The sequence below is a fragment of the Armigeres subalbatus genome, chromosome 3 (genome assembly GCF_024139115.2).
Source record: "Armigeres subalbatus isolate Guangzhou_Male chromosome 3, GZ_Asu_2, whole genome shotgun sequence".
NCBI lineage: Eukaryota > Metazoa > Arthropoda > Insecta > Diptera > Culicidae > Armigeres > Armigeres subalbatus.
Genome location: NC_085141.1, coordinates 25,664,928 through 25,681,804, shown reverse-complemented (window position 1 = coordinate 25,681,804; position 16,877 = coordinate 25,664,928). Strand labels below are relative to the sequence as shown.

Sequence of the window (16,877 nt, the reverse complement as noted above, 5' to 3'; positions counted from 1 at the left end):
TGAGTAAGAATGAGTGAGCGAGTCAGAGTGACTGAGTGGAGCGAGTGAGTAATAGAGAGCGAGTGAGTAACTGAGTAACCGAGTGAAAGGGTAAGACTAAGTGATTGAGTAAGAGTGAGTGAGAGAGTGAGTTAGATTGAGTGAGTGAGTAAGAGTGAGTGAACGAATGAGTAAGAGTGAGTGAATGAGTAAGAGTAATTAAATGAGTAAGAGTGAGTGAGTAATAGAGAGTGAGTGAGTAAAAGTAACTCAGCGCATGGGAAAGAGTGAGTGATTGAGTAAGAGCAAGTGAGTGAGCAAAAGTAAGTGAGTGATTAAGAGTGAGTTAGTGAGAGTGAATGAGTGAGTAAGAGTGAGTGAGTAAGAGTGAGTGAGTGAGGAAGAGTGAGTAAGCGAATGAGTAATAGTGAGTGAGTGAGTAAGAGTAAGTGAGTGAGTTAGAGTGAGTGAGTAATAGAGAAAGAGAGTGAGTGAGTCAGAGCGAGTGAGTGAGTAAGAATGAGTAACAGTCAGTAAGATTGAGTAAGAGTGAGTAAAACTGTGTGAGTGAGTGAGTAACAGAGTTTTTTCTTCCTAAACAATGGAGGGGAATCTGCTCAACAGACATCCTGGGTTGACCAGGAAGTGCTGGGTTAGGGGCCACCTCCAATGAGGGAGGCAGGACTGCATCCTGATCAGCTAAACCGTTTCCATTGCCGCCAAGCCCATCGTCCCTTCGGTACAACCAGAAAATAATGCTTCAAAGGGGGCCAGTGCATGATGCACCCTCGAGGTTAGCTGCGTGTCCTTGCAGCATCGAAAATCGTGACTCGCTTTTTAGAAGAACACCATGGTATCGTGCCAGCGCATTGCCGGATTTCCAGGTGGCCTTACCACGCCCTATATCCTCGGAAGGTGGGAAGGGTCGACTTCGCGCCTGCTTCCCTCTGCACGACTGGTATCAAGAATGATGATGCCGCGTGCACCCTAAATTGACCTTTCTGCGATAGGGCCTATTCGCCAGCACACAGAGGGACTTGCCGACGCGAGGCCTACGCCTGCCCCAGCCTTGACGAGGACCCCTTTCCGTCCTCGGGCTCGGAACCCGCCCGGTTGACCGACGCCGCGAAAGCGACGATACCATGTTGTTCTTCGCGCGGCCACTTGTTCAATAAAAGGATCGAGTTCGACCACAGAGCATGACCACCGGTATGACCCATGAAGCCGACTCCGATCCCTTGGACCACCTCTTATTTGTGCCTGAACTAGCCATCCTTGAGTCCACGCGCCACCTTCTGTGTAGCTCCGAGACGATTTGGGCGATAGCCGATAAAACGGCGTTCCAGCCAACTTCGTCTTTACACATCCTCCGAACTAGGATGTCCGGGGTAGTGTCCAGACCACATGTGGCAAGCATGTGGTCACGCATTGCGCGAAAACGTGAGCACACGAACAACACGTGTTCCGCCGTTTCCTCTAAACCTGCGCACACCAAACACTCGGGCGAAGCCGAGCAAGCCAGCTGCGTTACCAGCACTTTGATTTTGCAGCACGCTTAAACGCCGGGCACATCGAACCCCCCATGGGGTGCTTGCTGTTCACAGCTTTGCTGGAACAAATCAAACAATTGGGAGGGTTCGTGCAGCATTGTGCCTTATGTCCCTCCAATCCGCAGCGTCGGCAGAGATTGCTTCTGTCAGGGCCTTTGCAGTCCCATTGCTTGTGCCCCGGTTCCAGGCACTTGAAGCAAATTTCGGGTTGCTCGTATATGCGCACAGGGCATACCGACCATCCCACCTTGACGCTCCCTAACTTGACTACCTTGGAGGCGTCCGCTGCAGATAGCCGAACCAATGCTACCTGCGTCCCTGCCGGACCTTTCCGTAGCCGAACGGCTGCGGTGGGCGTCTCCACTTCACACTGTCGCCGCAGTGCCGTGACGAGCTCTTCGACTTCGGTGATCTCGTCCAGGTCTTTAACCCTTAGATTCACCTCCGTCGTGAGTGCCCTCACCTTTACCGTCTCGCCTAGGACCTCCTCCGCCAACTTCTTGTAGGCGGCGCCCTTTTGCGAGACGCCCCGCTTCAGCTCGAGTATCATCTCGCCCATCCGGGTACGTCTTATTCGACGTACGTCGGCGCCGAGTTCACCGAGCTTGACGTCACTCCTCATCGCCTTCAAAACATCCGAGTACTTAGCCTCGTCCGCCGTGATGACTAGGGCATCGCCCCTGGAGCGATTGGCGCCTACCCTAGACTTCTTGCTACCCTCATTCGCCTGGGCCTTCTTTTCGGCCCTTGACTTCTTCGGTTTCCTCTTGTTCTTGACCAGGGTCCAGGAGGCGTCATTCCCCTCTATTTCCCTGGTCTGGTGCGGCTGAGAACTTTCAGCCTGCCGTAACCCCTTACCACCGTCTTGCCTGAGTGGACGGACCTTTCCAGGTCCTTCCTCCCCCGGTTTTGGAGGTACCTGACCGGGGTTCAGCTTCCCAGCCCCACTACCCTTGTTCGGGGTAGTAACCCTCCGCGTTTTGGAGCGGTCCCTCAGGAGCTCATCCCCTGGAGACTGTCTCCTGTTTTTGTGTCTGCTCCGTTGGAGCAGTCACCCCTGACGTACCCGCAAATACTTGAGCCTCAGTCTGGGTAGACTTTGGCACCACCGTCTTAGCTGGCACGCCTTCGGTCGATTCGACCTTGCCCGAGTCCGCGAATCCTTGGGCCTCAGGCTGGGTAGACCTCGACTCCACCGATTTCACGGGTTTACACTTGGCCGTCCCGACCGCCCTCTCCAGCTTGGCGTCCAGCATCGACTTTCGAAGTTTCTGCAAGCTCCTCTTGAGGTCCTTACTGATATTATGCTTCGATGACGCAAAGTCGATGATGGCGTCCAGCTGTTCCGTCGCCACCTCGAAGGCCGAAAGCCCATCGCGTTTGCGGTTCATCGCCTCCACAAGCCATGGGCCGTCAATAACCCCTACCGGCGTTTTTATAGCCGAGAGGAAGGTTGAGTGACCCACGCTGGCGCTGCGCACTGAGCTGCCGACTATTGCCTCTGGCCTCCTAGGTGGAGACCTGAACAACCCACCTCTTGCGAAGGGGTTGTCGCCTACACTACTACCACTAATTGAAGAATTGACTTGGTTTTCCATTTTGGTCCCACGAGTTGCTCGGGAAAAGAGGTCCACCACGCCAGAGCCCAGCATAACGCGGTAAGGGACAATTACTGTGGAGGGTGCCCAGGTACCCCACAGGCTCCGTTAAAGGCCTAGCTTATTATTTCACCCCCTGGCCATGCATCCTCGGCACGGGTCGCTTGACGCCTTGGGATTAGGGGTTAGGGACGATGGTCCCGGTCTAACTCGCAGTGGCCATGAGGAGGGGTCGTCAAGCCCTTGGACAAAGTCCCTGCTGCCCCGGTGAGTAACAGAGTGAATGAATGAGTAAGAGCGAGTGAGTGAGTAAGTAAGAATGAGCTTGTGAGTAAAAGTGAGTGAGTGAGTGAGTGAGTGAGTAAGAATGAGTGCATGAGTAAAAGTGAGTGAGTGAGTAAAAGTGAGTGAGTGAGTGAGCGAGTAAGAGTAAGTAAGTGGTAAAAATAAGCGAATGAGTAAGAGTGAGAGAGTAAGCAAGAGAGAATGAGTGAGCAAGATTGAGTGAGTGAATAAGAGAAAGTTAGTAATTTATCGTTCTCTGCATATATCTGTTAAGAATAAATTAGAAATTTTAATTTTAAAACAAAGCACAACATCCTTTCATGAGCGCTTTTCGTGCAAAATTGATCAAAGAACCCACGATTCTTTCATTTGGTCGCCAGATATAGAAAAAAGCGCTCTCTGTCTTATGACAATCACGATCTTTTGCAGTACCGAGTGAGTGAGTGAGTAATATATTGTGAGTAGGTGAGAGAGAGAGCTCTGTTTGTCTTTGGAAAGAAGCGTTGATTTGTAGAAGGCATCCTCTCTTCCGTTCGTCTCATACAATGCAAACGCATAAAGAAAGCATTATCTCCTCTGTGTACTGTGTAACTGGCAAACGTGTTCATTTAAAAAGTCATAATCTCCTCTGTATATCTTGTACAGGGAAAAAGGATTAATTTAAAAAAGGTATTATCTCCTCTGATCGCCTTATACCGGGCCAGCGCATAAAGAAGGAATTATATCCTCTGTGTGCCTGGTGCAGAGCAAACGTGTTCATTTATAGAAGGCATCATCTCCTCTGTTCGCCTTATACCGGGCAAACGCATTCATTCAAAGAAAGCATCATCTCCTCTGTTCGTCTTATGCCATTGTCTCCTCTGCAAACACGCCATATTGAAAGAGACATCACCACCCCTTACTATATTTCGTAGAATAGTAGTTTTCCTGGAATGACAATTTAAAATAATTAGATGAAAAATCAACATTGTTGGTTAAACAGTTGGTTAAATCTTTAATGCGTAATAAAGTAACTCTAAGTAACTATTTTTCATTCTTTGCAAAGATTGTCGTTTTGGATGCATCGATATCTGTGAGTGTGAAAAATGATACTGGAAATCTACAGATTCGAAATGTTTTAGGGGTACTGTCCTTTCGGGGTAATGGATTTCGGGGTAGTGTCCCATTCGGGGTAATGGTTTTCGGGGTACTGTCCCATTCGGGGTAGTGGCCTTCGGGGTAATGGGATTCGGGGTACTGGCATTCGGGGTACTGGGGTGGAGCCACCCCGAATGGCATTATCCCGAAGGCCACTACCCCGAATGGGACAGTACCCCGAAAATCATAACCCCGAATGGGACACTACCCCGAAAGGCAATTACCCCGAAAACATTTAGAATCTGTAGTATTCTATTATTATGTTTGACACCAACAGATATCGATGAATCGCAACAGTTTTTAACCAACCAGTTTAACCAACGGTTTAGATTTTCATTTAAACAAGTTCATTTAAACAAGGCATTATTTCCGCGGTTTGCCTTATACCGGGCAAACGCGTCCATTTAAAGAAGGCATCAGAAATAATTTCCTCTTTGTTCCTTTATACCGGGCAAACCTGTCCATTTAAAGAAGGCATTATCTCCTCTGTCTGCCTTATACCGGGCAAACGCGTATATTTAAAGAAGGCATCATCTCCTTATTTCCTTAAATAGACGGGTTTGCCCGGTATAAGACATACAGAGGAGAGGATGCCTTCTTTAAATGGACGTGTTTGCTGGTATAGGGCTCACAGAGGAGATGATGCCTTCTTTAAATGGACGTGCTTATACCTCGATAAGGCACACAGAGGATATACTGCCTTTTTAAAAGGAACGTCTGCTCGATATAAGGGGAAACGAGATGATGCCTTCTTTAAGTCAACGCAACTTCCTGAAGACGAACAAGATCTCCCTCTCTCTCACTCTCATACACAAACTCTCACTCACTCACTTCCTCTGTCTCACTAATTATTACTCATTCACTCACTCTCATTCATTCACCCACTTTTACTAACTTAACCACTCTTACTCACTCATCCACTTTTACTCATTCATTTACTTTCAATCATTCGCTCTCTCTTTCTCGCTCACTCTTACTCGCTCACTCTTATTCGCTCACTCACACACTCACTCTTACTCACTCACTATATCACTCACTCACTCTTACTCACCCATTCACCCCCTCGTCGATTTTGAGATTTAGACCACGCTTCATCCAGAATCCGTTGCTTTTACTACAGCGACCAATAAACAACTTCTACCTTGTTGCCCTAGTAGCCTACTGACGTGGACCGCAATTACCTCCAACTCTCTGCATTGTGCATGAAAACGTGCTGCATAATCTCCCCCTGCCATTCAGGAATCTTGAAGAGTGCCATACGAAGTGGAACGGGATCTTACAGAGTAAGAATACTTAGTTCCATACTGCATTAAAACAGTTTCAGTTCCAATTATTGTTCATTCATATGAAATTTGAATAAACTTTTATCGAGTAACATTTTTTTCATGGAAATGAAGTATAAACTCGAAATAATGACTATTTCGGGGTACTGGCTCATTCAGGGTAGTGTCCCATTAGGGGTAATGGCATTCGGGGTAGTGACTCATTCGGGGTTGTGGCGTTCGGGGCAATGGCCTTCGGAGTAATGGCATTATGGGCAATGGAATTATGAGTAGTGTCGTAGAGTCATTAATTTGACGTCTATGGTGGCTAGAGTGATCCTTGCGACCAAAGCCGTAGAATTCGGAGATGGCGAGAATGATTCTCGATTCGAACTAGGATGTTTTCTAGAGGACACCCTGGGCATAGTGTATCCATTGTATGTGCCACACTAAATTAAACAATTAATAACGAAGGAAATGTTTTTACACGGAGTCAGTTTTTACACGGAGGATATGGGTCGCGTAAATTAAAACAACGTTAAAACCGCGTAAATCCCAAAATATGTCTGAATAAAGAACAAAAATCACAAAATCTCATAAAAAGCGATGTGTGTAAAAAACGCGTAAAAAACGACATCAGTATACATCGGGTATAAAGCGTTGACTCTTCCTTGATTTAATGGTCCAAGAAAATTGAAAACCCATCAAGAGACGGCTGAGATATTAACGATCCAAGTCTATCATATTTTCGTGACGTTTTTCGATTTTTTGCAATCGTAAAGTTACCCCAATATCTACGTCAAAAGAGATAACAGCCCTTCGATTGCGCGGTAGACATCAAGACCTATACTCCAGAAATTTCCTGGATGACTTGGAACGGAATTTGGTTTAATATATCAAATAAGGCGTGAACCATTTTTAAAAAGAGATAACAGCTATTTCTTTACGTTTGGAATGGAACAATTGTTGAAGGCAAATGATGAATATACAAAGCATCTACTTTGTTCTTTGAGTTTCTAAGAGTGCCTACTTATAGGCTTCCTTTTGGATGTCAATAATTTTTCGAATTCTTTTTATGTCACGTGCCGTAAAAATAAGGTCGTAAAACGAAGTGACGTATAAAAAACTTCCGTAAACAGAGGGTTGAGTGTATGTTTTTACCTCCGTATTTTTTTTTGGTATATAAAAAACACAATGTTTTTTGTGGCTTTTCAGTCTGGATATTTTTAGAACGACCGTTTAACAAGTTTTGTTTAGAAAAAATCATGAATGTGGTTCTACTTGCCGAAACGTTGGGACAGATCTCAAACGGTTGTTCTAAAAATATCCAGACTGAAAAGCCGAAACCTCACAAACAGAGTAACAAAAGCAGTCGAACTCTCAATCTATCACGTCAGATAAAAAAAAATCCGTTTTTTTCCGGTATTAAGACGTTAAAGCCTCTAACGCAATTGAACGGAACGGCGACGATAACGGCATACTGTCGCTGTTCCGTTCCATTGCATTCAGGGTCTAATGGGAAAATCTTCTGAATTTCGCCGGAAGAAACCGATGAGCTTTTCCAGAAAATTGTCAAAAAAATTTTTTTTTTTAAAACATCCGTTCGGTAATTATTTTCGAATTTTCCACTTCCAGACTACTTCAAAGTTTCTAAAATTCTTGGATTTTCGGCAAATTATTTGCTGATTTTAAGCAATTTTGACAGAAATCTCGGTGAAAACAATTTTTGCTGGGGCTCGGTTGTGAGAATCCTAATAAAAGTTGAAGAAGTTGCTGATATCCCGGTGAAAAAAAAGTTTGCAGCTATGATTTTACGGGAAATTGTTGCAAATTTTTACAGGATAATGTTCGGAATATCCACGGAAGATTCACGGAAAACACTCTGGAGGAATACCTACTTGAAATTCTTCGGAATTTCCAAAATTCTTCAGAGCTCCCGCGGCAAATTGTACAAATTGTGGATTCCAGTAAAAAAATCTTCGGATTTCAACGAAAAATTGTTCGGAATTTCCTAATAAAATTCATTACAAAGTGCAACAATTGCAAAGTTTTTTTATTTAATGGAAAATTCTTCGAGAATTTTTTTTTCATAACCGTGATTTTTTTTAAATTTTCACGGAAAAAAATTTAATTTGACCAGTTTGCTCTAACAGATCGTTTGGCCGAATCATCATTTGGCAGAAGATGTCAAGGCTTCTGCCAAACGACCATTGCGATCAAATGATCTTTTTGGTCAAAGCACCATTTCGGCAAATGGTATTTTCGGTCTAATGTCCCATTTAGTCAAACGACTTTTTCGGCCAAATGACCAGTTCGGTCGTTTGTCCATTTCGGCCATATGTCTATTCCGGCTAAATGACATAATGTTTCCCTGGGCAAGCGAAAACACGGGAAAAGTGGGTACTATGGCTGGCGATGAATCAGTGAACATGTTTAATGGTAACAATATTCTAGAAAGCAGAAATATCAACGAACCCACCGGACACAAAAATATTTTGTATTAAAACCATTTGAGGCGCCATGCTAATGCTGTTGGTTGATCAATGATCATGACTTTAAACTACCGAGAAAAGCTAATACTTTTATTTAAATTTAATGAATTTCTAACAAAATGGCCGTTTTTCAATATTTATGTGGGCTGTGAATATTTCGAACAAATAAATAACAGAGGCATAGAATGATGTATCCATCGCTAACGTTCTGAAATACCTTACTACTAAGCTGCGGAGGGCAACGGAGGTTCTTCTTAGCTTAGTAGGGAAAGCACCTGTCTAGCGTACTGGTTTCGTGGGGTCAAACCCCACCGGAGGAAGTGGTTACCCTCCAATATATTTTGCGAACTAAATCTTTCACATGTTATGCAATTGCACAAATCGAGTTTCAGACATAGTAATGAATTACCTTGTTTTATAAGTATTGGATAACAATTTGCACAATTATTGCTGTTTTTGACTACTTGGCGTTAACAAAGGTTAACAAAGATAAATTTGTTCAACCATAGCATAGTAGACCAAGGTTTGAGACATATACCCTGCCTTACTAAGAACCTCGAGAGTAGCTTTCTGTATCCAAAAGTTCATTAACACTACTTTTTGGTAAGAGTATTTCGATTACAGCGGTATCCACCATAGTCACATCCAGTTATTTTTGAATCGTTAAAATGCAGTAGAGAAGAACCTTGGAAGCAAAGGCGTAGGATTGCCAATTCAGAGATGGTCGATTCTCGGTCAAGTGCAGAATGTTTTCAGGTAGATAATATTATTTACTTCCTGGGCTTCGTGCTTGCCCACACAAGATAACTATACATGCGCTGGTGGGCATAGAAAACCTTTCAATTAGTCACATTAGGAAATGCTAATTAAGTTGAAAAGCTGACTAAGTTCCAGTTGGAATGTAGATCCATAGAAAAAGAAGAAGTTAAAATTCATATTGAAACGTTAGTAACCGTCCTGATGACAACACATGCGAAAGTAAACATTTCTAGATCACTATCACTCTTTCCCTCGTTCTGAAACATATGTGTCGTAATCCGAAACCAAATAAGCATACAACGTCACTCAGCTGATCTTCAGTATTCATCGGAGTAAACCTCCCACCTTTATTGTCTCGGCTCGATTCCATTTTAACTCCTCCCACTCGAAACTGACATCACAAATAAATCAATCATCGTCCCGTTACCGACTCATAAAACGCTCGGTTTAAAATTCCGCAGAAAGATATGTGAAACCAAATTTTTGGCGGAAAACTTTCAAACGATTTTTCGACCCCTGGCCCCCATATGGTCGCCACGTTGCCATCAATCATCGACAAAGCCAGCCAGCATAGTCCGGCTAGACACAGAAAGGCATAAGTAAAGAACCCGATTGGCTAAGCTTTCTTCTACGTACGTTTTTCGTTCCATTTGGACGGGTCGTACATCTTGGATGGGACTGCTGCCGTTAGTGGGATCGTTCGGTGCTGCTGTTCCTCCCGCTTGGTGTTGTTGTCGGTAGTCGAGTAGTCGTTCGGCTGCTGATGCTTCGACGGCTGCTCTGCCCAGGTCAAATCGGTTTGTCTCCTCATATCATCGAGTCTATTATTGGTGACCCAAAGTGCCGGGGACCGCAGCGGCGACAACGGCGGAATCGGTGCCGCAAGCAACGACGAAGAAGGCGGCCAATCGGTCATAAATTCAACACAATCTCGCACTCGGCCTCCGTGGTGATTATTTGTCGTCTGGTTGGTTTCAATCGGCCAAATGCCTATTGGACAGCGAGAGGTGTTGGGAAATTCAACGATCGAAACGACGCGCGAAACAAAAACAATGCGTAACTAACCCGCGATAAATTCCTCCGTACTTCTTCCGCCCGGTGTCGAGAATTTCCAACGCGATACTGAACGTGGGGACGATTTTTTTGTTGTCTCTGGGTCTCTTTTGGTTGTCGTCAGTTGGCGTCGTCGCTGTCGCCTTCAGCATCCTTCGCCCCATGTGTGTCTTCCCCGGGGTTGGAGTTGGGTTGGAGTACGACGACGATGCCATGCTTCGAGTCGGAAAATTCGTTACAAGCGGCGTGAACCGAAGAACGAACCTCGACGACCGACGGAGAAACAAAGCCGGCTCTCGACAGGTCCCATGCTCCTCGGTTCAGCTGGTGGATGTGTGGATGGATGGACGGAGGGGACACACGGCCAGGCGAAAGATGTGTTATTGTTATGGGTAGCTTTGGCTGCTATCAGATGTTGAATGCCGACGGATGAATTGTCCGTGAAAAATGGGAAAGCCATCGAACATTTGAAAGCGATAAAACTAACCATCTGTCATCAATTGAATGTTGATCCCAACAGATGATGTATAATGCGTGGGATAACGTGGATATGCGGAGAGCATTTGAACCTTTTGTTTGAGAAACTTCGTAAGTCCTTTTGACAACATTCCGAAGAAAACATAAAAAGGCTGGTATCTCGCATTTAAGCAAATCTTTTCTTCCTATTCTTTTCATACAGATCAATAGCCATCTACGGATGAACTTGTAGCTCCAATTGAGTGGAAGTGTCCTTTTAAATTGTAAATGCATTAAGTCGAAATTCTTATTCACGTTTTATTTGTACACTATCCTGACATATTTGTAACACTTTTTTGCTAAAAAAATGTTGGAGGATATGGGTGTATGCCTGGCGAATTTAGCGATTTCCGCGTACTCGATCAAATTCTTCGAACGTAATCTTCATTGCTCTCTCCTCATCTTTAGAGAGTAGCAAAATGTTCTGTCATAAAATTCCATCACAAGCAGTGTTCGACAATACACAACTACGTAATCGGCAATGAATCGCTAAACCGTACTTTCGAGATCTTGGACTTGTTCTCGATGCCGAACTGACATTCATATTCGTCAACTTGGGGTTGTGTCTAAAATAACTAAAGAATGTCATGATCCATATACATACGTTGAAGTCGTTATACTTTGCGTTGGTCCGTCCTATCCTGGAAACAGCCTCGATGGTATGGGACCAATTCAATCAATGATAAGGAAGCATCCATAAATTACGTAACGCTTAGAGGGGGGAGGTTCCTGAAGTGTGACATTCCATACAAAATTTTTAAATTATTCATACAAAAAGTGTGACATAGGGTGGAGTGGAGGGGGGTTTGAAAATGCTCATTTTTTTAGTTACTTAAAGGGTCAATAGTACCTTATTTTGTATGCCGTGACGTTACGCATGACTCCATCTCGCAAGGTCTATAAACAATCCATCACTACAGGTTCGTTCTCACTTCCTTCAACATTTCTGAATCCATGACCTAAACGGCTTTTTGTTGCCAAACACATTCACAATACATGTTTGAGAATTGACAAGTGACAGTGGCAATTTCGTTATTAGCCGAATGACTGTCCCTCCTCTAAAAATGTTATTATATTCGCTAACACTGCTGTGAGATGCTGTGTGGCCCGATTAGACTGTCTAATAAAGAATGAAGGCAAAATCGATTATGACCAACGATCAATGCACACTGGCAGTGGATTACCCAATTTGAAATAGGGGTACTGTTGCGTTTTTTGTTAACATAAGTGCCTACTTTTATAAAAAATCACAAAAATAAGAAACAAATCAAATATCTTTTCATTGCTGAGGGATGAACATCCCAAATTCAATGTGCGATCCCAAAATGCAAATTCAAAGTTCCTATTTAATGGAAAGAGTTGTAATCCCAATCCAAAGCTGGAATGTCTTTAGAATTCAGTGCCAAAATAAACTATCAAAAAAAATTCAATTCAATTAGGACGAGATTTTTGGAATACAATTTCATTCCACCTTGTTCAAGGGCACCACTTTTAATAAAGAAGCAACAAGCAGCTGTCATTGTTTTATTTCACGCTTGCTGCGACGCAGGAAAGCTAAAATAAAAATATGACAGTTATTCGTTGCTTCTTTGTTGTGATTCTTACCTCTGAAAATGCGAGGTGATTTTTTTTTGGATTCTGGACAGTTTCCCCTTAAGGTCACTCCTGACGGAATCCAAGATTAAAAGTGCTAGCGTTTTCGGGGGCACACCACTCGATTCAGAGGCGGCGCTCAACTGTCATTTTTGTTAATTTAGATTTGCTGCGTCGCAGCATGCGTGAAACAATAAAAATGACAGTTGAGTGTTGCTTCCGTATCGAGTGATGTGCCCCCGAAATCGCGAGCACTTTTAATCTTGGACTCCGTCAGGAGTGACCTTAATGGCCCTGCATTGCCACTGGAGCTTGGCCTACTATACACGTTAGTTCTATAGGATTTCCACACACAGTAACTAATTTGAAGCTTTTACAAGCACATGTGGCAAGCACAATGAATACACTATCTACAAGAAGTAAATGTTTCCCATCCTAGACCGGATCGAAAAACAAAGTCGTTATTTTTGGGTTGGCAATCCCACACATTTGCTTACAACACCAACTGGAGACTATTCATGAATCCCATTTCCAATATATAAGTCAAATATTCAGTTCTGTCCCATTATCAGAATCTGTTGTGTATGCATATGCAGTTTTCTCAAATAATATTCTAATCCAATACCATTTTTGCCATAAAATCTCTAGTTAATAACCAAAACTATTTTCATTTAAATATTTGAAACCAAACCAAATTCAATTTTCAAATATATTAATCATATTACATCAACCATTAGCAAAATCAAATGTTTCATTCAAACCACCAATCCAAGTTCAATTTTTCGAATCAAAATCCATTCAAATATATCATATCAACTTGCAGATATATTACTTTTTTTTTTTTGCAAATTCAAATATATCTAGCATTGCAGGCTCAAACCAATAGAATTCGCTTAGGCAGACCAAAACCAGGGGTGACATTGCGCATCTCGAATCGAATCACTCGATTCGTAAGTTTTTCGATTCGTTTCGAAAAAATTGCGGCATTATGTATTTCGTTCGACTTCATTCAGTCGCAGTACAAGATTTCGAATGGTGTTGTACTAGTTCAATCGAGTATGTTCTGGCAAACGGAATGTAAACAGAGAGAATAAGAGATAGCTGTCTCCGTGCTTAGTATGCCGCCTGCAGGAGAGACAACCTTCAGCGCATGGCGAATGTGAGTAAACAGAGAGAATAAGAGTAATTTCATCTGCGTGTAGTATGTTGCCTGTTAGAAAGGCATCCCTCATGGCATGAATTGACAGTTAATTTATAAACAAGCAAATTGTGCCCGATGACTTTAAAAAGCAATATAATTTATTGAGCAGTTGCAACCGATTAAAACATTATGCCGATACGACATGTTTTGTAAATTGAGATATCGTTACGACACAAAATATAAGCTATATGTTTAGCCGAATTTATGCCACAGATAATTTAAAGCTAAAGAAGGATTCGATAATAAATTACTTTGATGTTTCTATGTTTTTCTTTTTTTTTTTTTTTTTATTCAGACTAAGGCCTAAGTGGCCTGTGCGGTATATAAGAGTCTTCTTCATTCGGCTCGGTCCATGGCTACATCAAGTCATCTTCCACCTGATCGATCCACCTTGCCCGCTGCGCACCTCGCCTTCTTGTGCCCGTCGGATCGTTGTCGAGAACCATTTTCACCGGGTTACTGTCCGACATTCTGGCAACGTGCCCGGCCCATCGCAGTCGTCCGATTTTCGCGGTGTGAACGATGGATGGTTCTCCCAACAGCTGATGCAATTCGTGGTTCATTCGCCTCCTCCACGTACCGTCCGCCATCTGCACCCCACCATAGATGGTACGCAGCACTTTCCTTTCGAAAACTCCAAGTGCGCGTTGGTCCTCCACGAGCATCGTCCAGGTCTCGTGTCCGTAGAGGACTACCGGTCTAATAAGCGTTTTGTAGATTGTCAGTTGGGTACGGCGGCGAACTCTATTCGATCGGAGCGTCTTGCGGAGTCCAAAGTACGTACGATTTCCAGCCACTATGCGTCTCCGAATTTCTCTGCTGGTGTCATTTTCGGCAGTCACCAGTGAGCCCAAGTACACAAATTCTTCTACCACCTCGATTTCGTCACCACCGATGCAAACTCGCGGTGGGTGGCTCACATTGTCTTCTCTTGAACCTCTTCCTATCATGTACTTCGTCTTCGACGTGTTGATGACTAGTCCGATCCGCTTAGCTTCCCTCTTCAGTCTGATGTAGGCTTCCTCCATCTTCTCAAAGTTACGTGCCATAATATCTATGTCGTCGGCGAAACCAAATATCTGGACGGACTTATTGAAAATTGTACCACTCGTGTTAATCCCTACTCTTCGTATTACCCCTTCCAAAGCGATGTTGAATAGCAAACACGAAAGACCATCACCTTGCCGTAACCCTCTGCGGGTTTCGAAGGGACTCGAGAATGCCCCTGAAACTCGAACTACGCACATCACCCGATCCATCGTCGCTTTGATCAACCGTGTCAGTTTATCCGGAAAACCGTGTTCGTGCATTAGCTGCCATAGCTGGTCCCGATCGATTGTATCATATGCGGCTTTGAAGTCGATGAATAGATGATGTGTGGGCACGTTGTATTCGCGGCATTTCTGCAGTACTTAGCGAATGGCGAACACCTGGTCCGTGGTGGAGCGTTCGCCCATAAAACCCGCCTGGTACTGCCCCACGAACTCCCTTGCAGTTGGTGCTTGTCGACGGCATAAAATTTGGGAGAGTACCTTGTAGGCGGCGTTCAGCAATGTGATTGCGCGGTAGTTGCTACAATCCAGCTTATCGCCCTTTTTGTAGATGGGACACACGACACCTTCCATCCACTCCTGCGGCAAAACTTCCTCCTCCCAAATCTGGGTAATGACCCAGTGCAGCGCTCTAGCCAGTGCCTCACCACCGTGTTTAAATAGCTCTCCTGGTAGTTGGTCAACTCCAGGGGCTTTGTTGTTCTTCAGCCGGCCAATCTCCTCCTGGATTTCCTGGAGATCCGGAGCCGGTAGAATTAAGTCCTGCGCGCGTTCTCCCAGGTCCATCACCATACCGCCATCTTCGTCTGCCACATCGCCATTCAGGTGTAGTGCTGCCGCCACCTTTGGATCACCTCACGCTCGTTCGTAAGAAGGTTCCCGTTTATGTCCTTACACATATCAGGCTGTGGCACGTGGCCCTTACGTGAACGGTTCAGCTTCTCATAGAACTTTCGTGTGTTATTAGTGCGGTACAGTTGCTCCGTCTCTTCACGGTCTCGATCTTCCTGCTGACGCTTTTTCCTCCGGAAAATCGAGTTTTGTCTGTTCCGCGCCTGTTTATATCGTGCCTCGTTCGCCCTCGTGCGGTGTTGCAGCAATCTCGCCCATGCTGCATTCTTCTCTTCCACTAACTGCTCACATTCGCCGTCATACCAGTCGTTTCTCTGATCCGGGGGCACCGTTCCAAGTGCAGCGGTTGCGGTGCTACCAATGGCGGATCGAATATCTCTCCAGCCATCTTCAAGAGACGCTGCGCCTAGCTGCTCTTCCGTTGGGAGTGCCACTTCCAGCTGCTGCGCGTATTCTTGGGCTAGTCTACCATCTTGTAGCCGCCCAATGTTAAGCTGCGGCGTCCGACTTCGACGCGTGTTGTACACCGTCGAGAGTTTTGAGCGCAGGCATACTGCAACGAGGTAGAGGTCGGATTCAATATTCGCACTGCGGTAAGTGCGGACGTTCGTGATGTCGGAGAAGAATTTACCGTCGATTAGAACGTGGTCGATTTGGTTTTCCGTTTCTTGGTTAGGTGATCTCCATGTGGCCTTGTGGATATTTTGCGGGGAAAGAAGGTGCTTCGGACTACCATTCCGCGGGAGGCTGCGAAGTTTATGCATCGTTGGCCGTTGTCTTTCGATACGGTGTGCAGACTATCCGGTCCGATGACCGGTCTATACATTTCCTCCCTTCCTACCTGTGCGTTCATGTCACCGATGACGATTTTAATGTCCCGCAGTGGGCATCCATCGTATGTCTGCTCCAGCTGTGCGTAGAACGCTTCTTTCTCGTCGTCGGGTCTCCCTTCGTGTGGGCAGTGCACGTTGATGATGCTATAGTTGAAGAAACGGCCTTTAATCCTCAGCTTGCACATCCTTGCGTTGATTGGCTGCCACCCAATCACGCGTTGGCGCATCTTACCCAGCACTATGAAGCCGGTTCCCAGCTCGTTGGTGGTGCCACAGCTTTGGTAGAAGGTAGCCGCTCGATGCCCGCTTTTCCACACTTTCTGTCCTGTCCAGCAAATCTCCTGAAGCGCCACGACGTCGAAGTTGCGGGGATGTAATTCATCGTAGATCATCCTGTCGCAACCTGCGAAACCTAGCGACTTGCAGTTCCATGTTCCAAGCTTCCAATCGTGATCCTGTATTCGTCGCCTAGGTCTTTGCCGATTATATCGAGTCGCATTATCTCTTATATTGTTCGTAATGATTGGTTTTCTAGGCGGCTTATTGGGCCAGCGCAAACCTCCTGTCTCGTCGGAGGGCCGTCGTGTCAGGGCTGTTTAGCGTCCCACCTAACACCAGGAGTTGGGCTTGTGCGCTTTGAGCGGCACACGGTCGCTTTGGTGGGGCCTACTTGCGGATACATGCAGCTTTTTATAGAGGTTTAACAGGGCCCACT

The 16,877-nt window shown here is 45.0% G+C and overlaps 1 protein-coding gene across 3 annotated transcripts in view; it reads right to left on the bottom strand.

Annotated features, from left to right (window-relative positions):
• The window catches only part of LOC134224399 (band 7 protein AGAP004871-like), a 190,616-nt gene that overhangs the window by 107,530 nt on the left and 66,209 nt on the right, over positions 1–16,877 (bottom strand). Inside the window, exon 1 of one of the 3 annotated variants that reach the window (XM_062703719.1) lies at positions 9,699–10,128. The exons of the other annotated variants lie outside the window; for them this stretch is intronic. Coding sequence (XP_062559703.1) covers positions 9,699–9,978 — 280 coding nt within the window. The 5' untranslated portion in view covers positions 9,979–10,128. Of the gene's footprint in view, positions 1–9,698; positions 10,129–16,877 lie in introns of those variants that run through there. 3 annotated transcript variants of the gene reach the window in all.